Raw genomic sequence first — 21322 nt, 5'->3', positions numbered from 1 at the left:
TTTTGCAAAGAGTCCTCTTTATTTGGGCCACCACTTCCTTTGACGGACGTTCAGTTCTGCTTCATCGCCTCTTTCGGGACTCCCCGCAGAAAGAGGCCGGCGCCGGGCCTCCCCGGGGAACACGGGCAGCGGTACCAGCACCGGTAGGTGAGGAACCAGCACAGAGTGGCGATGGCGGCTCCTACGACTTTGTGGCTGTAGTCGTACAGGTAAACCACCGTGCACGCCAGCAGGAAATTCCAGAGCAGCAGCAGGAGGACGTTAAGCAAGAAAATGAGGCGCAGCGGGACTCCAGCGGGGTGACCCTGGGCCAGGTAGCGCCGGAAGATGGCCGTCTCCTCCACCATCAACAGGCAGCAGAAGGTGAGCAGGAAAGTGTGGTCCGAGACGTCGTAGCCGTGCCATTTGTGGCCTTCGCGGAGGCACGTCCACTTGTCCGGCAGACCATTGACCAGGATCCCTTCCGGCACGGGGTCAAAGCAGTAGCCGGTCAGGTTCTCAATCAGCAGGAAGGCTTCGGTGGCACCTAGCCAGAGGCCGGCGCCCACCACCAAGCGGGCCAGGTGACGGAAGGTGAGCAGGATTTGGTGAGTGGCCAGGTAGACCACAGGAAGGATGAAGCCGCCAAGGAAAATGCAGGTCCAGCCCCAGGCAGATCTGACAAATTTTCTGGGGTGCGGGGTGGAAAAAACAAAGAGTAAGGGGTGGGCTGCGAATCACAGGTCTAAACAGAGCCAGGATTAAGAGGGAAATAAGCCAGGATCTGCATAAACTGGATAAAAATTTATTTTTCTATTTTCTCTCCACCTCGAAAAACATACATAAATGAAAGCACAACCTATATACAATGTTCTCTTGCTTTTCGCGGGGGATGCGTTCCGAGACCGCCCGCAAAAGCCGAATTTCCGCGAAGTAGAGATGCGGAAGTAAATACACTATTTTTGCCTATGAACAGTATCCCAAGCCTTCCCTTCACACTTTAAACCCCTAAATTGCAATTTCCCATTCCCTTAGCAACCATTCAGATTATTACACACCATGTTTATTTATTAAAGTCTATTAAAAAAAATATTTATTAAAGGCAGACAAAAGTTTGGCGATGACATATGATGTCATCGGGTGGGGAAAACCGTGGTATAGGGAAAAAACCCGCGAAGTATTTTTTTAATTAATATTTTTAATATGACCTGCCACTTGACTGGTGTGCTATAGGGTTCCTGCTTGGGAAGGGGGTTGAACTTGATGGCCTTCATGGTCCCTTTCAACTCTAACAATCAATCAATCAATCAATCAATCAATCAATAATCAATCAATTTTTGAAAAACCATGATATAGACTTTTCGCGAAGTTTGAACCCGCGAAAATCGAGGGAACACTGTATATATATAATTTTCTTATCTAAAAAGAGATTAAAGAAGCATCCTAAAATTCTATTTTCATTTCAACTATCATAACTCCCATCAATCCCAGCAATTAAGCTAAAAGCAAATAAGAGTAAAAAATTTGTATTTAAACTACCTTAAATTTGTGTTACATAGTTAAATAATGCTGCCCCATTTCTCTTTTTTGTCATCCGGATTTCTACCATCAAATTTCTACCTCTAATGCTCCTTAAAGTGTTTTACTTGAGAGGGAAAAATATTGTTGAAGCGTTTTATTATTCTATGTATGTTTCATTGTATGGTGGAGAAAAATAAAGGAAAATTTATATTCCCCCCCCCCAAAAAAAATCTAATTCTCTTCCATTATTTTCAAAATTATTTATTTTAACTCTTTATTTTCAATCCATTCATAGAATTTCCCCCAAATTTTTATAAAATTCCGAACCTTCTTTATCTTTAATTCTCAATGTAAGTCTATTCGTTTCAGCACAGAAACAGAGGTCTTCCTTCCAGACCTCTCTTTCTGTTGGTATTCTATTCAACTTCCAATTTTGTGCATGTACAATTCTAGCTGCAGTTACTATGTGAAAAATTAGATCTATTTCTTCTTTGTTAAATTTTTCTGGTAAAATACTTCCAGGTATATCAAGTTAGGATCTGAGCAAGTTAAGATGACCCTGTTCCACCTGGAGACTTCATTCCTGGTTCCAGGTAAGGCGCTGCGAATTACAGGCAGTACCAAATTTAACAATCACAACTGAGTCTGAAATTTCCGTCACTTAGCGAGATGGACGTTAAGTGACGTCTGACCCACGTTATGATCTTTATTGCCACAGCGGTTAAAAGACTCACACCGTTGTTAAACGAATCCGGCTCCTGCCCCTCCCGTGGACTTTGCTGGTCAAGACGGTCGCAAAAGGGGATGTCGCGACTTAGGGATGCTGCGACCATCATAAATGCGAGTCGGTTACAAGCAGTTGAATTTGGATCATGCAATACTTAACAGTTGTTAAGTTTGAAAAACGGTTCCTTTTCCCCCCAGTGTCGTCATGAACTTTGAACGGTCACTAAGTGAACCATAGTAAATCGAGGACTACTTGTATAGGTTTTTTCAGTTTATGACGATGCAGCCAGGTGAAAGAATGGTGAGACCAACTGGAGAATGGGTTAAAGGAAAGATGAATAAATGCTCAAATCAAGGGTAGGTAATCCCCGATTTATTACGCCTCACTTAGCAGCTATTAAAAGTTTCAGGGTTACTTCTGATCCAAATTCAAAATCCCAATGGCCGGCCTTCCCTGTTGCCACGTGGTAGCATTTTTGGGTGCCCTTTGCCGACATTCCCCCACGTTCACCTAAATACAATTTACGGCATCGTTTTGCTGGCTTCCGACACAAAACACCCATTGCGAACAATAGATTTGTTTAATGACCATCGTTAAAAGAAAAGGTGGTAAAATTAAAAGCTACTTAGTTTTAGTTTTAAAAAATCAGGCATGGTCATTTGCTGATCCGCTTAACAACCGGCATGACTTAATGACCATATTTTGGGGCTCAATTGCATTCATCAATCGAGGACTACTCGTTGCTTCTGTTATATCAGGCTGTTGAAGCTGGAAGAATGTAAAATAATGCACTTGGGGAAAAGGAATCATCAATCTGAGTATTGTATTGGCAGTAGTGTGTTAGCAAAAACTTTAGAAGAGAAGGATTTAGGGGTAGTGATTTCTGACAGTCTCAAAATGGGTGAGCAGTGTGGTTGGGCAGTAGGAAAAGCAAGTAAGATGCTTAGCTGCATAGCTAGAGGTATAACAAGCAGGAAGAGGGAGATTGTGATCCCGCTATATAGAGTGCTGGTGAGACCACATTTGGAATACTTTGTTCAGTTCTGGAGACCTCACCTACAAAAAGATATTGACAAAATTGAACGGGTCCAAAGACGGGCTACAAGAATGGTGGAAGGTCTTAAGCATAAAACGTATCAGGAAAGACTTCATGAACTCAATCTGTATAGTCTGGAGGACAGAAGGGAAAGGGGGGACATGATCGGAACATTTAAATATGTTAAAGGGTTAAATAAGGTCCAGGAGGGAAGTGTTTTTAATAGGAAAGTGAACACAAGAACAAGGGGACACAATCTGAAGTTAGTTGGGAGAAAGATCAGAAGCAACATGAGAAAATATTATTTGACTGAAAGAGTAGTAGATGCTTGGAACAAACTTCCAGCAGACGTGTTAGATAAATCCACAGTAACTGAATTTAAGCATGCCTGGGATAAACATATATCCATCCTAAGATAAAATACAGAAAATAGTATAAGGGCAGACTAGATGGACCATGAGGTCTTTTTCTGCCGTCAGTCTTCTATGTTTCTATGAATGGACTACAGATAGATACTCCCTCAAGTTATGACTACAGTCGAGCGCCAGATTCCTGTTAGTGAGCGAACAGGTTAAGCGAATCTTGCTTCCCCTTCGCCATTGTCAGAAGGTCGCAAAAGGAGACTCGCATGACCCCTAGATGCTACAACCTGTGAGAAATGTGAGTCGGTTACCAAGCGTTTGAATTTTGACCACGAGAGCGGGCTGGGGGGGAGGAAACGCTGCAAAGGTCACAAGTCCGAAAACCGGTCTCAAGTCCCTTTTTTTCCCTAGCGATGTGATTTTTGAATGGTTAAGTCAAGGACTAGCTATAACTTTGGGTGACCTTTCCCAAAGGTTTAGGTATTAAAATAATGTTAGTAAGCTTTTAATTGTAATCTATCCATCTATCTCTATCTATCTGTCTGCTGTCTATCCATCTTATCTACCTATCTCTATATCTATCTTCTATCAACTCATTGTCTCTCTGTACCTGTCTATCATCTATCATCTTTCTCTATCTTCTATCATCTCCCTGTATGTCTATCTCTATATTTGTCTATATATCTTTTTGTCTATCTACCTAATTACCGATCTATCTCTATATCTGTCTATTTATCTCCTATCATCTCTCTCTGTGTCTAAATCTGTACCAGTCTATCATGTTTGTCTATCATGTCTCTATCTTCTATTATCTCTATCTCTATATCTTTCTACCTACCTACCTACCTACTTACCTATCTCTATATCTGTCCGTCTATCATCTATCTATCATCTATTTGTCTATCATCTACCTATCATCTGTCTGTTATCTATATAATCTGTCTGTTGGTCTATCTTCTATCATCTGTCTGTCTATATACCTGTTTGTCTGTCTATATCTATTTATCTATCATCTATCTATCTGTCCCCCCCTCTAATCTTTTTTTCAATTCAGAGCCACCAAGATAGGCAGTTACAGAAATCGAATCAATAGCATTGAATCCAATCCAATCGCTTTATTTCCTCCCCAAGCTCATCAATGCCCCCAGCCCCGCTCGCCAACCCACCACCTGCCCGAGAAGACTCCCCCTCCCAAGCAGTCACTCACATGTTAAAGAAGTTGTGGTGATTGGCAAAGATGGCCCGGGGATTGACGTAGAACTGAAGCAGGGGCCCAAAAATGACCACGGACGCCAGCCACAGGTGGTAAGCGCGACGGAGGCCTGGCACCCCGAGTAGCCAAGCATACTGGTTGCTCCAGAAAACTACCAGCGCCTGCCCCAGGGCTTGGGCCCACCCTGCGCCTGTGGCCAGCAGCGAGAAGGGCCTCTTGGTAACCCGTTCTGCCATCCCCCTCGGATCAGCCCACCCCAAGGAAGCCGCAAAGATGCCACGGCGGTGAAGTATGAAGGAGAAAAGAGTCGACGGGAAGGAGAGGAGGGGGAGCCCATCACACGTTAAAAATGACACCCGGCGACAGCTGCGAGCACCCGAGCTGGGCTCAAAGGACAGAAGGGCACAAAGGATTAATGGACCGGCTGTCCCCGACAGCCTTCGGTGGGTGGAAATCAAGGATTGGTTGGCACTGATCTCAAGAGAGGAAAAAGAAAGAACGACAACGACAAAATTCAATTCAATTTCGATTTATTAGATTTGTACGCCCCCCTGTCCGAAGACTTTGGCCCAAAGCTTTGCTCCTTGGTTGAACACTTTGGACCTCGCTTATAAAAAGGAGAGGGGAAAAAATAGCAAATTGAGATCAATTCGGGCCTAACACACATTTTTAAAGATCTTTGTGGACTTCGACTCCTAGAATTGCTGCCTCTGCGCATGCGCACTATCGACCCCGTCCCCACACATGCGCACAGGCCTCACTGAAGCCTGGGATCGTAAAAAAAACTGGACAAACAGCAAACTGGAAGTTTGGAAAAATGGACTCCAAGTTGCCCGTTGTGATGTTTTTCGCACTCTGGAGCCTTCAGGGAAGTTTTCTGAAGCCCCAGAATGCGAAAAACAGCGCAATGGGCAAATCGGAAGTCTGTTTTCCAAAATTCTGGTTTGCCTTGTGGGCTGTTTTTTGCACTTTAGGGCTTCAGGGAAGATTCCCAGAGAGCGAAATGGCCTTCCCCCAAAGCCAAAAATTAGGTGGCTAGTGCGCACATGAGTGCTGGAGCCAACACACAGCAATGTTTCACATAGAAACATAGAAACATAAAAGACTGATGGCAGAAAAAGACCTCATGGTCCATCTAGTCTGCCCTTATACTATTTCCTGTATTTTATCTTAGGATGGATATATGTTTATCCCAGGCATGTTTAAATTCAGTTCCTGTGGATTTACCAGCCATGTCTGCTGGAAGTTTGTTCCAAGCATCTACTACTCTTTCAGTCAAATAATATTTTCTCATGTTGCTTTTGATCTTTCCCCCAACTAACTTCAGATTGTGTCCCCTGATATGGCTCTGCGTGCCAACTATGGCATGTGTGCCATAGGTTTGCCATCATGGTGATGGGGCTTCCGGTTAGGACAGGCAAGAGAAAAATATGCCGCTCTAGGAGGAGATTATGATGGGAAAACTGGAGTTATGGCCGGCTCCAGAATTGAACGTGGGGCTTCTGGTTTATTTATTTATTTCTTTGATTGGATTTGTATGCCGCCCCTCTCCGAGGACTCGGGGCGGCTCACAGCATATGTGAAAACAGCCACAATTGTGGCTAAAGATGGCGGCAATGCCTGCCTACCCTCCCCCCTTCTAAGGAGGCCTGGCCCTTGAACAAAGGGTCCCCAATTTTGGGGATGGGGGTGACTAAGGCCAATGGGGCAGCATATGGGAGAAGAGGAAGATATTCGCATCTAGGAAGGAAGCTGTGACTCCCACTAGCCGCAAATCTTCAAATGCCGCTGATGTTTTAATACCACCCTACAAATGCCCTGCCATGACCCTCCCTCTCTCCAACCTTTTAGGATGGGGGAGTGTCAACGAGCGCTCGCCATCATCCCTCTAAGAAAAGAGGGGGAGCCATTTCAATCAACCCCCCCCCCCCCCAGGATCTTCAGAATGCGAGAAAGATTTTTTGGGATCTCTCTGGTCGCTTGGGATTGGCTCTCTTGCTCTGATCTGGAGGAAAACTATATATATATATGTATGCAATATATATAATTTATTTATATTTTCACACACACCTACAAAAAAATTTCCCTGATACAAGTTCCAGACAGAGGTCAAGTCTTATAAATTGCTCTAAAAATTATTGTGGGTGCACATTACACATTTTTTGGGGGGGTAAAGGTAGTCAACAAATCTGGGCTTTGTGGAGAGACTATCTTCAGGGTGGACCCATTCTACTGTTAGGGTGATTTCCATGATTCTTATATCTCCCCAAAAAGGAGGAGGTTTCCTTCCAAAGGCACATCAGGCTTTCCAGCTGTAGCCTGCCAGATGTGAATTTCAGTGCCCTGTATTCCTGTGCCATCCACACACACACCCCAACTAGGATTCCAGTGGGACGGAGTCCGGTTCATCAGGAAGGATACAGAAATCAGTCCAGTAGAGACAAAGATATCCATCCGACTCTGTCATTTGCCTTTTCTTTCACCTGTAGGTTTTTGGCTGATCTCCTTCGGACCCAACCCACATATTCTCAAACAGATGATGCCGGAGATGGAAGATCCGTTCATTCAAGAAGGGTGGGTTTGCCCAAAGTTCCTTTCCCGCCCTGGCAGACTTCCACCCCTCGAAAAGATTGGCAATGCAAGACGTCATTTTCCCCCTCCATTGCTCTCAACTCCGAGCAAATCCCCAAACTGGAGAACGGTGACGAACAAATGAAGGGAAGGCTACTGGTGTGGGGGGACGGACAGTTGGGGGTGCTTTTCTTCGGCTGTTAGGAGCTGCTGGGGGTCTCTGAGATCGTCTTCATCATACTCTGTTTGTTGATACTCCCAGAGACACACGTTTCCATCCCACTGCAAAAGGGAGTGGAGAGGACAATAGAGAAGACAAGGAGAGAAAAAGAAGGGAGAGAAAAGGAAAGGAGAGAGTTGGGAAGATGAAAGAGAAGAGAGAAAAGAAGAGAGAGGAGACGAGAAAGAGAAGAGGAGAAGGAGAGGGGGAAAGGAAATAGGAGAGAAGACAGAGGAGAGAAAGAAGGGAAGGGAAGAGAGGAAAGGGGAAGAGCGAAGGGAGAAGACAGAAGAGAATAGGGAAGAGAAGACAAGAAGAGAAAGAGAAGAGAACAGGAGACAGGAGAAGAAAGGAGCGGAGACAAAACAGAGAGAAAAGACAAGGAAAACGAGAGAGAAGAAAGAGAGGGAAAAGAGAAGAAAAAGGACAGACAGAGAGTGTGAGTTTACTGTTTTTATTCAAGGGATTATAAGCAATTTCTCAATGTATGACCTTAATGGAGCCCAACATTTCAGTCGTGAAGTTAAGACATTTGCTGTGAGTTCCGCCCCAATTTACGACCTTTATCGCCACTGCTGTTGAATGATTCCCTGCAGTTAAGTTACTTAAGAAGGTTGGTTAAGCAAATCTGGCTTCCAAGATCACAAAAGGGGAATCATGTAACTCTGGGACACCTGCCACCGTCACAAATAACACAACAGTTGCCAAGCATCTGAAATGTGATCTCGCCTGATCAAGAGAATGCTGCAACGGTGCTAAGTATGAGAACTGGTCATGGGGCACTCTTTTTTTCCTTTGAGTGCCAATGGTTAATATTGACCTGTCAATAAATGAAGCGTTCTTAAGTCAACCTGTATGAGTTCTCTTGCTAGCCTGGTTTATAATCAAAAGGGGAGAATATTTGTAGCTTGGCTTTGAAATGAGGGGTCATTGGTGCTCTCTGGAGTTTATTTCATTGCTTGGTTGTATGACTGGTCTTTTAAATTGGGGTTTTTTAGACTATTTATTAATATTAGATTTGTTACATTGTCTTCTTTATTGTTGTTAGCCGCCCCGAGTCTTCGGAGAGGGGCGGCATACAAATCTAATAAATAAAATAAATAAAATAAAAATTATCAAACTAGGCAATGTCATCAGGGCAGGGATTATGTTTCCTAGTTTGGGTCATGAAAACGTCTCCAACGAAACTGACGAGCACTATGGACCCCCTCAGCTTGGTTTAAAGACACAACAGTGCCTGAATTTGCCCAACACGTAAGGACTAAAGCACTGATGAGGTTACCTAGTTTGGTAATGAAATGTCTGCAAGTAAACCACCAAGTTCAAGAGAGCACCATGATCTTCCAACTATATTAAAAAGTTAAAAGGTAAAGTGGGTACATTGTGGGAAACCAGGATACTGTGACAACAAGGCCGTTCCGTTACACCAGAGTATGATTTCTCCATTTTGAAATTTAAATTCATTTTAGCATATGGACTCTGTAGAGCAGGGATGGCGAAACTTTTTTTGGCACTGAACGTACAAACCGGGGAACCTGCGTGCGTGTGCGTGAACTGGAGCACCAGAAACCCAAAAACAAACTGGCCAGAACATGGGGGGCATTTTACGAACCAAAACTGACCTGAAGACACCTCCCCCCAAAGGCCCAGATATGCCCCCCCCCAATTTTTAGGCCGTTTTCCAGTGCTCTGGGGCTTGCAAAGACCAGCTGGCCAGTATACTGGAAACCAGAAGAGTAGCTGGCAACGGTGGGCATGCCTACTCTGCGTGCCGCCTCTGGTATTCATGCCATAGGTTTGCCATCACGGCTATTGAGCAATCCCTGATGTACAACCCTTAATAAAAATTATACATACAGATATAAATTTAAACAAAACATCCATCTATCCGTTATGTGGGCACCACCATCACCACCCTGCCATCCGTTCCTGAAACTCACCGAGGTACTAACGATCTTCTCCTCGTACGGATGCCAACTCACGTCCCTCACGCAGGCTTGGTGATTGATCAGTTTCTTCACAATGACACCACTCAGGAGATCGTACACTGGGAGGTGGGATGGAAGAGAAAGGAAGCACCATTAGCCATGAAGGGTTAAGAGAGCTGGGGGGGCGGGTATTGAAGGGTTGAAAGGAGAGGGCACCTCTGTTTCTGGAGGATTTGGGGGAGAGGATTCTGGGCGAATTGGACATCAAGGCAGGCCTATGAAAAAGACTTGTCTCTCCAAATATTCCAAGCACTAAATATGCATAGGTATTTCCGAGTTCTTGCTTGCCATTTATGTTGGCAAAATCCATGGGAAAAAAGATGATCAATCTCTGGACTTAGAAGAAGAAATAAGAATACCGAAGAGGGAAGTTTCATGCGGCTTGACATTTTGAGCCTGCCACTCTCCCTCCCAGTCTTTGGACAAATTCACTTCTTTATTTTTTCCTTTGGATTTCACCTTTAAAGATTTTGAAAAGTTAATGAATGCGGGCAACAGCTTCCTCACTGGACTTTGCCTGCAACAACAAAGTTGTTTGCAAAGTTCGATCGTGTCCCCCCCTTTTCCTTCTGGAGGACAGAAGGAAAAGGGGGGACATGATCGAAACATTTAAATATGTTAAAGGGTTAAATAAGGTCCAGGAGGGAAGTGTTTTCAATAGGAAAGTGAACACAAGAACAAGGGGACACAATCTGGAGTTAGTTGGGGGAAAGATCAGAAGCAACGTGAGAAAATATTATTTCACTGAAAGAGTAGTAGATGATTGGAACAAACTTCCAGCAGACGTGGTAGGTAAATCCACAGTCACTGAATTTAAATATGCCTGGGATAAACATATATCCATCCTAAGATAAAATACAGAAAATAGTATAAGGGCAGACTAGATGGACCATGAGGTCTTTTTCTGCCGTCAGTCTTCTATGTTTCTATGTAAAGTGGGTGGGGTAGGCTGAAAAGGAGAGGGATTTGCCCAGGTATCCAGCCAGCTTTCATGCCTAGGGGTGGGACTAGAACTCACTGGCACCTAGTGACTGGCCCAAAGCCATCCATCCAGCTTTTGTGCTTAAGGCGAGACTAGAACTCACTGGCATCTGGATCAGCCCAAAGTCGCCCTGCTGACTTTCATGGCTAAAGCAGGACTTTAGCCTTTTAGCCTGTTGCCTTAACCACTGGACCAAACCGGCTCTCTAATGCCATCTGACTTTTACCCGGGAGGTCTGTGCCAGGAATCTCCATTGGATCCATGGATCTGCTGAAATCCTACTACAGCGCTGAAAGGAATTGCTCTAGGTCTCCTTGTGCTCCGTTGGGTGTTCTGGCTCCTGAGCCACTTACCTACCACTCGTCCTGTGGAGCACCCGCTGTAAATGTACTGCTGCCCCGTGCTGTGAGGCGGGGAAAACCGGCAGCGGATCAGGGTGTGCAGGACCCCGTGGCCCCGGTAGGTCATCAGAGAAGTGTCACCTGGAAGTTTTGATTTATGTCGGGCTGGGGGAAGGAAAGAAAAGGATTTTGAGGTGTCCAACTTGAGCAAAGTGAAGACCTGTGGATTTCTCAACTCCCAGAATTCCCCAGCCAGCCATGAGCAGCTCTGGGCTAGATCCACAGCTCACATTAGAGAAGCATCTTTCAGCTGTTACGAGGGGGGTGTTTGCCCAGGTTCGCCTGGTGCACCAGTTGTAGCCCTATCTGGACTGGGACTCACTGCTCACAGTCACTCATGCCCTCATCACCTTGAGGATCGACTACTGTAACGCTCTCTACATGGGGCTACCTTTGAAGAGTGTTTGGAAACTTCAGATCGTGCAGAATGCAGCTGCGAGAGCTATCATGGGCTTTCCCAAATATGCCCATGTCACACCAACAGTCCGCAGTCTGCATTGGTTGCTGATCAGTTTCCGGTCACAATTCAAAGTGTTGGTTATGACCTACAAAGCCCTTCATGGCACCGGACCAGATTATCTCAGGGACCGCCTTCTGCCGCACGAATCCCAGCAACCGATTAGGTCCCACAGAGTTGGCCTTCTCCGGGTCCCGTCGACTAAACAATGTCGCTTAGCAGGACCCAGGGGAAGAGCCTTCTCTGTGGCGGCCCCAGCCCTCTGGAACCAACTCCCCCCAGAGATTAGAATTGCCTCCACCCTCCCCGCCTTTCGTAAGCTGCTTAAAACCCACCTCTGCCGCCAGGCATGGGGGAACTGAGATACTCTTTCCCCCTAGGCCTTTACAATTTTATGCATGGTATGTCTGTATATATGTTTGGTTTTATAATAAGGGTTTTTAACTGTTTTAATATTGGATTGTTTATATGCTGTTTTTATTACTGTTGTTAGCCGCCCCGAGTTTACGGAGAGGGGCAGCATATAAATCCAATCAATCAATCAATCAATCAATAAATAAATAAATAAATATGTGTATATAAATATGGTGTGTGTGTGTGTATGTATATGTGTGTGTGTGTCTGTATACCATTTGTGTCCAGCTTTTAAGTGCGTAATCCACCTTAGCTAATTTACACAACAAATGTGGCAACCTTGTTTATTCCTTTCCCTAATAGTATCAAACCGACTATAGACCTCACAGCTTATGGATTGTAATTTTAGTAGTATTGACCATGTGTAATTGATAGACCGGATTTTATCGTGGATTTTATCTGTTATTTATCATTTTATCCTACAACCTTTTGTTGTGTATTTACTAAGTGTTTTTATTTGTTAAACTCATTTGTCAAATTCCTAAATTAAAGGAATCTTTTGAACTCCCAAAAGATTCCTTTAATTAGGAGTGCCAGTAGCCTCGGCAAAAAGCCCCACTCTCACCACAGGCTAACAAGTCTGTGCTTCTGGGAAAGGAATAGTTCTCTGCCACACCTATTATATCTATACCTTTTATCAGAGCTAGGGTGGGGCTTCGCTAGTAGCAGTGGCTCTTCTGTCCCGAGACCTGGCCCATAGATTTCCATGGCTCTCCTCTCCTCTGCCTTCTGCGCATCAGGCACAGGACTCAGCTGTTCCTCCTCTTCCTCATCAGCCACCTCCAGCCCTCGAGGCTGTTGACTCTCCAGCAGAGGACTGACAGACAGCCCAGACTCCCCTCCCCCCCTCTCTTTGACAGCTCTGTTCCCTCTTGCCCCTTGGAGCTCTCAGGTTGCCTTGATGTTGGCCCTGTGTCAGGCCGAAGCCAGAATGCTTGGAGGTTTTGGCCTTGCCACATCATGCGATGTTCTTTCAGAATGTTTCTTGCTGTGGGAACCTGGGAGGAGGTTGGCTGCGTGCCATGAGGTTCCCAAAGTCAGAAGCTGCTGGGAGTTATAGGAGACGCTGGCAGGAAACGTATAGTTCTCCTTGTGGGAGGAGATGAAAGGAAATGAACTCTAACCTGGGTGGAGAGACCCTCGTAACTTTAGATATAGGTTTCTCCAGTTGTGCTCTGTTAATAAACTGGAACTCTGAAGAAGGCGAAGCCTTGGACTCTGATTTATTTCTCGGATGATATTTGGAATGATGAATCTAAATCTAAATACACTGCTCAAAAAAAAATAAAGGGGACCCTTAAACAACACAATATAACTCCAAGTAAATCAAACTTTTGTGAAATCAGACTGTCCACTTAGGAAGCGACACTGATTGACAATCAATTTCACATGTTGCTGTGCACATTCGATTTTGTACAGAACGAAGTATTCAATGAGGATATTTCATTCATTCTGGTCTGGGATGCCTTCTTTGAAGGTTCCCTTTATTTATTTATTTATCTATCTATTGGATTTGTATGCCGCCCCTCTCCGCAGACTCGGGGCGGCTAACAACAACAATAAAACAGTATATAACAAAATCCAATACTAAAAACAGTTAAAAACCCATTATATAAAAACCAATCATATATACAGACATACCAAGCATAAAATTGTAAAGGCCTAGGGGGAAGTGCAGATCGTGCAGAATGCAGCTGCGAGAGCTATCATGAGCTTTCCTCAAAATGCCCATGTTACACCAACACTCCGCAGTCTGCATTGGTTACCGATCAGTTTCCTATCAAAATTCAAAGTGTTGGTTATGACCTATAAAGCCCTTCTTGGCACCGGACCAGGGTATCTATGAGACCGCCTTCTGCCACACGAATCCCAGCGACCAGTTAGATCCCACAGAGTGGGCCTTCTCCAGGTCCCATCAACAAAACAATGTCATTTGGCGGGGCCCAAGGGAAAAGCCTTCTCTGTGGCGGCCCCGGCCCTCTGGAACCAACTCCCCCCCGGAGATTAGAATTGCTCCCACCCTCCTTGACTTTCGTTAGCTCCTTAAAGCCCACCTCTGCCGCCAGGCATGGGGGAACTGAGATATTCTTTCCCCCTAGGCCTTTACAATTTATACATGCTATGTTTGTTTGTAGGGATGTTTGGTTTTACAATAAGGGTTTTTTAGTTGTTTTAGTATTGGATTTATATCATGCTTTTTTATTACTGTTGTTACCCGCCCCGAGTCTACGGAGAGGGGCGGCATACAAATCCAATAAATAAATAAATAAATTTTTTCGAGCAGTGTATATTTCCAGGTCTGGTAACCCTGTCGCCCACCCTCCTCCTTTTCCTCCAAATCAGCTGCCGGAGGGGCTGGTGGCCGACAGGCCACAACACCTGTGTACACTGCATTCACTCCTGCTTCTCCCACTAAAGAGGGGAGGGCATACCTTTTTTGGGTACCTGTTGCCAGCGATAATCCCAGATCTGCTGTGCAACAGCATGCCGGGATGCCACAAGGCCCTCCTGGCCCGAGAATTTCCGCATGTCCCACAGCTTAATGGTCTGGTCCTTAGAGTTGGAGATGAGGTACCGAGCGTCTCCCTGAGGGAAGGAAACAACAGCAGCTGAGAAAACTTCAAAACAAGCCAAAGCATTTTTTTTAAGGCTGCCTCTAAAGGGTGGGGAATTCTGGAAGTTGGAAGTCCATGCAAAAGTCTTTAAAAGAAACATAGAAACATAGAATTCTGACGGCAGAAAAAGACCTCATGGTCCATCGAGTCTGCCCTTATACTATTTTCTGTATTTTATCTTAGGATGGATATATGTTTATCCCAGGCATGTTTACATTCAGTTCCTGTGGATTTATCTACCACGTCTGCTGGAAGTTTGTTCCAAGGATCTACTACTCTTTCAGTAAAATAATATTTTCTCACGTTGCTTTTGATCTTTCCCCCCAACTAACTTCAGATTGTGTCCCCTTGTTCTTGTGTTCATTTTCCTATTAAAAACACTTCCCTCCTGGACCTTATTTAACCCTTTAATATATTTAAATGTTTCGATCATGTCCCCCCTTTTCCTTCTGTCCTCCAGGGTTGCCAGGGTTGGCCATTGCTTCTGTAGGCTAAGCGGGAACCGGGCTCACTTTGCTGTCGATGAAGGTGATCCCATCCTGGTGCCCTGCAAAGATTCCCACAGGCAGGGGGTCGTCCTCTCGCAGGGTGCGCCGGTCCCAGACTTTGCAGATGGCGTCGTCGCCTCCCGAGAAGAGGATGTGGGAGCTGTTATCCGCAAAAGCGACGGCGTTCACGTCGTCTTCGTGTGCTCCGATCTGTGGGGGGAGGGCACAAAACGAGAGGCGAGGAAGGAAGGAAGGAAGGGAGTCAGATGTCAGTGTGAGAGCACAGCAATGTGGTGCATTTCTCACATTTGATCGGTTCACCAATCCTGGAAGGTAGCTAAACTCTTAAAGAGGACCATATTTGGCCAATCCTGAAGGGTTCTGGAAGGCCTCCTTCAACATCGCTGGGCGCTCAGCTCTGGAATCTCCAGTGTGGCTTTGCTGGAATGTTTCCGCTTCCCACTTGGTAGACCAAGGCTGAAGCGACTATCTATCTATCTGTCTGTCTGTCTGTCTGTCTAATCTGTCTTATCTGTCTGTCCGTCTAATCTATCTATCTATCTATCTATCTATCTATCTATCTATCTATCTATCTAACTATCTATCTATCATCTATCTATCTATCTATCTATCTATCTATCTATCTATCTATCTATCTATCTATCTATTCAATTTTTATGCCGCCCTTCTCCTTAGACTCAGGGTGGCTTACAACATGTTCGCAATAGCACTTTTTAACAGAGCCAGCCTATTGCCCCCACAATCTGGGTCCAGGACAACTCTGCAGGCCGGAACTGACCACATCGCAGGCTGGATCTGACCACATCACAGCCCAAAATGACTACATCGCTTGCCAGATCCAACCACATCGCTACCCGGATCCGACCACATCAAGGGCCGAATCTGATACCGCGGGGCTTGAGTTTGAAACCCCTGAGCTGGACATTTGGTCCTTAGGGGAAGAATCGTGCTGGAGTGGTGGGTCCCCAATCTTTCTGGCTCTGTGGTAGTGGCACAAGGGGGAAGGAATGGATGGTTTCACGCACTAGCCTGCTGTCTGTGGTGCCCGGTTCCCAATAGATTGCAGATTAGCACCAGTCTATGAACCAGGGGGAATGGGAGAGCCCCTATGCTAAAAGACTCAAAGACCCAACAACCCTAAGTACCAAATGTGCTATCCTCACCCACCCACCCCCCAGAGGCAATTGGACTTTCTGGGGATTTTTTCCCCTTTTGAAGACATTTCGCTTCTCCAAAGAAGCTTCCTCAGCTCTGACTGGATGTGGGGAATGGAAGGATTTATACTTGTTGCAGGCAGTTGTTTGTTTGTATCCTTTTACACAAGGGTATCAAACTCAATTTCATTGAGGGATGCTATGGTTGACCCTGGGGGTGGGGGGTGCCAGGGGGCATGGCCAGCTCAATGCTGCTCACATTGTGGGGGAAGGGACACACCTGTGGTGGTTTGGGCAGGGATGGGTGGATCCACGGTCTCCTTCCCTCTTTACAGGCCTAGACTCATCGGCCAGCGGACATTGTGAACTCCAACACCCTGGACATTTTAAAGAGAAGATTGAACTGCCACTTGACTGGTGTGCTATAGGGTTCCTGCTTGGGCAGGGGGTTGAACTTGATGGCCTTCATGGTCCCTTTCAACTCTAACAATAAAAAAAAAAATCTACTGTATTTTTCAGAGTATAAGACGCAGCCTGTGGGTTTGGCCATTGTGGAGGATTATCTGATCCTTGTGCTTCATGCCTGCTTTGCTGACTTTGACCTTTTGTGTGCTGATTTCCCCCCGCTTTGAAACCACAGCCAAGTGTGTGTCACTTTGTGAAAGAAGAAGGACTGTGAATTGCCTCACAGCTGCAAGCTAAGTATCACAGAACTGATAAGGGTCTTGTACAAATTACCAGTTTGTTTGGAGAGGAGGGCTCTTTGCTATACCAAAAGAGGGCTTGGTTTAAGTGAATTTTCATTATAAAGAACATTGTTTTGAATTTACAAACGTGTGTGTGTCTGAAATTTGTACCTGTGAATTTTTGTGAGGAGTCTGCCAGAGCGCCCGACAGAACAGTTAGGACTGAAAAAAAGGTTTTGAAAAAACTACATTCAGAGTATAAGATGCCCCCAAATTTTCAGCTTCTTTTAGGGAGGAAAAAGGTTCATTTTGCACTCTGAAAAATACGGTAATCACAATGTGGGACAGATCTGGTCCACAGTCCTTGAGTTTGATCCCCATGTTTTTCAGAGGCATCGTAAATGGATTTCCAGAGGGGTCGCGACCTGTACCTGTGTTCAACAGTGAAGGGACACAGGGCAGAAAACCTCCCCATCCAATTGCACAACTAGGGTGACCCTGAAGACACAGATAAACCTCCAAGTGGCCCCTACGACCCTCTAATTGGATGCAAATAGTAATAATAATTAATAATAATTTATTAGATTTGTATGCTGCCCCTCTCCAAGAACTCAGCTTTGTCTGCAAGGAGGATAAATCTTTCCACTCAGAACCGAAGAAGCTACTTGGGTGAGAAGCGACATGTCGTCAAAAATTAAAAAGCCCAGTGGCCTCCTGGAAAAAAAAAAGCACCTTTGGGAGAACCATGAGACCTGGATGACTTGAAAATCCCCATAGACATCAACCCCAAGTACCTTAAGCGTCCGCTTATTCTGCTCCATGTCAAACACATAGACATTGCCATAGTTGGCCCTGTGGAGTGGACAGAGATTGAAGAATAAAATGGTCAGTGTGTGGGGTGACACAGAAACATTGGCCATAGTGAAAGATGTTGGTAACAACCCTGCATGGGAGAAGAATAAAGGAAGTCCTTGGCTCACAACCACCATTGAGCCCATAATATCTACTGTAAGGCAGGCAGTTGTGTGAAAATTGAGTTTTTCGTCCCATTGACAACCCTCCTTGTCACTGTTGTTCAATGAATCTCTGAAGTTATTAGAATAAAATAGAATAGAATAGAATAGAATTTTTATTGGCCAAGTGTGATTGGACACACAAGGAATTTGTCTTGGTGCATGTGCTCTCAGCGTACATAAAATAAAATATACATTTGTCAAGAATCATGTGGTACAACACTTAATGATTGTCATAGGGGTCAAATAAGCAATGAAGAAGCAATATTAATAAAAATCTTAGGATATACGCAACAAGTTACAGTCATACAGTCAACATGGGAGGAAATGGGTGATAGGAATGATGGGAAAAACTAGTAGAATAGAAGTGCAGATTTAGTAGAAAGTCTGACAGTGTTGAGGGAATTATTTGTTTAGTAGAGTGATGGCGTTCGGGAAAAAACTGTTCTTGTGTCTAGTTGTCTTGGTGTGCAGTGCTCTGACTATTAAGTTAGTCATGTAGTTGTTAAGGGAAACTGGCTCCTTTGTTGACTTTGCTCGGTCAAAGGTCACAAAAGGGGATCTTTGCAATGGTCATTAAGTGTAAACCAGTTGCCAAGCATCTTGAATTTAGATCACGTGACCACCGCCACCCTCCCGGGGATGCTGCAACTGTTTTAAATTGTGGAAAACAGCTCACAAGTCATTTTTGTTAGTGCTGTTGTAACTTTGGTTACATTAAATGGAGTTGAGGAGCAGCAATTGTAGCCCTTGGACTCAGTTGTGGGGGGTGTCTGTTTCGCCTCTGGGCTTCCAAAGGCCAGAAATGGGCCTTTGATGGCTTTCCCTGCCACTAAGAGCTCACAGATAGAGGGCCCTTACTTCCTAGCCTCCGTGGGGGGGCGGGAGAGAGAGAAAGAAAGTGTGGGAAGCAGAGAGAGAGAGAGAGGGAGGGAAGGAGGAAAGCGTGAAAATGGGGAGAGAAGGAAAGGGGGAGAGAAAAGGAGGGAGGGAGGCAGAAAGAAGAGAGGGAGGGAAAGAGGGAGAGGGAAAGATAGAGGGAACGAGAGAGCCAGGGGAGAAAGGAAGGGAAAGAGACAGAACGGGAGGAAGGAAGAGGGAGAGAAAGGGAGGGACAGAGGGAAGGAAAGAGAGGGTGGGGGAGGTAAGGAGGAAGAAAGAGAGAGAAGGAGGGAGGGAAAAATAGACAGGGAGGAAGAGAGCGGGAGAGAAAGTCACAAGGAGGGAAGTTGAGAGAGAGAGGTGAGCTGGAAGACGTTTCCCTCCAAAGAAAAGATTTATGCGCTATGGGGAAAAAGACGATTTCCTCAAGGCCTGGCTTACCCGCCGAGCACTTCCTTCCCATCCGAGGAAAGCGCCAGGGAGAAGACCGCAAAACGGCGTTCGTCAGGCCTGCAAAGAAGAGAAAGTCGTTACGCCAGGCAGGTGCAGGATATGTCTCGGTCATTCAATGGGGGATGACTCCTCCTTACCTCAAGTCCAGGGCGGTGTGGTTCTCGCTCTCCCCGTAGATGTTGCAGATGTGAACTAAAGAGAAGAAGGCAGCAAGGGCTAGCGCGGACTACTCGGAGCAACCCAGTTTCCCACCCCCCCAACCCCTTATGGACTCACTGTAGTCTGACCAGCTGGAGTAGAGGAAGTGGGTCCTGTCGGGGGTGAAGGCCACGTCCAGGACGCTCCAGCCGACGTCTCGGGCTTTGACATTCCGGAAGTTCCGGAAGGCCCCGTAGGCGCAGTCGTATAAGCGGATTCGCTGGTCTGAAAGGAACATTAAATCACGTTCTTCAGCAGGATGCCAAGCAAGCTTCAGTTGTCCTACTGTCCTGCGCACAGGCGATCCTCAACTTACGACTATAATAACCGAGCCTGTATATCTCACTTTTGAGTTGTGATAGTTGTTTTTTTTAAAACAACGATTGTACTTTTCCCATTTACGTCCCAACCTTTCTTAATTTTTACAAAAATCGCGGTGAGTTGAAGGGTTGGAGTGCTGAACGAGTGAGCCCGCGTTCGAGACCCAACAGCTGCCGTGGGGTAGGGGGTCGAGCCTCCCGTCCTTTGCACCAGCTCCTGCTGCGGACAGGAAATGTTGCTGCGATGTGATGCCGGAAGCGCCTCAGGGAGTGAAGGGCCATTCGTCTTCGGCTGCTCCTGGTGCACCCTCTGAGGCCGTCACGGGCACACGTGCACCTATCGGGGCTTGTGCACATGCACAAAAGCAAAATCTCACGAGGGGCTCTGCATGCATGCATCAGGGACACACAGCTACATGCACACTCTGGATTTCTCTACTGGGACGGCATTCTGGATAGCATAGCCTGGAAGCCATTATTGGCCTCAGGGCTTCTGACTTCAACACAGGTAGTCCTCAATCGATCAGAATAGAATAGAATAGAATAGAATTTTATTGGCCAAGTGTGATTGGACACACAAGGAATTTGTCTTGGTGCAGATGCTCTCAGCGTACATAAAATAAAATATACATTAGTCAAGAATCATGTGGTACGACAATGATTGTCACAGGGGTCAAATAAGCAACGAAGAAGCAATATTAATAAAAATCTTAGGATATAAGGAACAAGTTACAGTCATACAGTCAACATGGGAGGAAGTGGGTGATAGGAATGATGAGAAAAACTAGTAGAATAGAAGTGCAGATTTAGTAGAAAGTCTGACAGTGTTGAGGGAATAGAGGTCAAAATTGATGTAGTTAACTGCATTTTTTTCCCCTCCCACTCGCGGTCTTGCCATTTATTTATTTATTAATCAGATTTGTATGCCGCCCCTCTCCGCAGACTCGGGGCGGCTCACAGCAATAATAATACAATGCAAACAAATCTAATATTTAAGTTTATTTAAAACCCCAATTTAGAAACCAATCATACATACTAACATACCATGCATAAATTTTATAAGCCTAGGGGGAGGGAAAGTCTCAATTCCCCCATGCCTGACGACAGAGGTGGGTTTTAAGGAGCTTACGAAAGGCAAGGAGGGTGGGGGCAACTCTGATATCTGGGGGGAGTTGGTTCCAAAGGGTCGGGGCCGCCACAGAGAAGGCTCTTCCCCTGGGTCCCGCCAAACGACATTGTTTAGTTGACGGGACCCGGAGAAGGCCAACTCTGTGGGACCTAACCTAACCTAACTGGTCGCTGGGATTTGTGCGGCAGAAGGCGGTCCCGGAGATATTCTGGTCCGGTGGCATGAAGGGCTTTATAGGTCATAACCAACACTTAGTTAAGTGAATCCCTGCAGTTCTTAACATGGTTGTGAAGTCAATCAGGCTTCTCCCTTGACTCAACCTGTTGGAAACTGGCCAATGGAGGGTCATATAATTCTGGGATACTGCAATGGTTATAAATGTAAGTCAACTGTCAAGTGTCCAAATATAAACCACATGGTCATGGGCAGAGGTGGGTTTTAAATTGCCTCGCTGCTGGTTCGCCTCCTCCCATGTTGTGGGGGCTACGCGCA

General features: G+C 45.6%; 2 protein-coding genes across 6 annotated transcripts in view; both read right to left on the bottom strand.

The window, feature by feature from the left end:
* On the bottom strand, window positions 1-5159 carry FITM1 (fat storage inducing transmembrane protein 1). Its single transcript, XM_070727529.1, has 2 exons — window positions 4833-5159; window positions 1-669 (listed from the first exon to the last, which is right to left on the bottom strand). Exons 1-2 carry the CDS (start codon window positions 5072-5074, stop codon window positions 51-53), a joined length of 861 nt encoding a protein of 286 aa, XP_070583630.1. The 5' UTR covers window positions 5075-5159; the 3' UTR covers window positions 1-50.
* A 192-nt stretch (window positions 5160-5351) lies between these two features.
* The window catches only part of DCAF11 (DDB1 and CUL4 associated factor 11), a 35187-nt gene continuing 19216 nt past the window's right edge, over window positions 5352-21322 (bottom strand). For all 5 annotated transcript variants that reach the window (XM_070727523.1, XM_070727528.1, XM_070727524.1 and 2 more), the window contains exons 7-15: window positions 19460-19606; window positions 19321-19375; window positions 19172-19240; window positions 17630-17687; window positions 14999-15184; window positions 14304-14457; window positions 10953-11105; window positions 9570-9676; window positions 5352-7691 (exon numbers count right to left, since the gene is read on the bottom strand). In XM_070727523.1, coding sequence (XP_070583624.1) covers window positions 7563-7691; window positions 9570-9676; window positions 10953-11105; window positions 14304-14457; window positions 14999-15184; window positions 17630-17687; window positions 19172-19240; window positions 19321-19375; window positions 19460-19606 — 1058 coding nt within the window. In that variant the 3' untranslated portion in view covers window positions 5352-7562. The remainder of the gene's footprint in view (window positions 7692-9569; window positions 9677-10952; window positions 11106-14303; window positions 14458-14998; window positions 15185-17629; window positions 17688-19171; window positions 19241-19320; window positions 19376-19459; window positions 19607-21322) is intronic.

This window comes from Erythrolamprus reginae, chromosome Z (assembly GCF_031021105.1).
Source record: "Erythrolamprus reginae isolate rEryReg1 chromosome Z, rEryReg1.hap1, whole genome shotgun sequence".
NCBI lineage: Eukaryota > Metazoa > Chordata > Lepidosauria > Squamata > Dipsadidae > Erythrolamprus > Erythrolamprus reginae.
The sequence above is the reverse complement of the archived record's forward strand: the minus strand, read 5'-3'. Positions and strand labels throughout refer to the sequence as shown.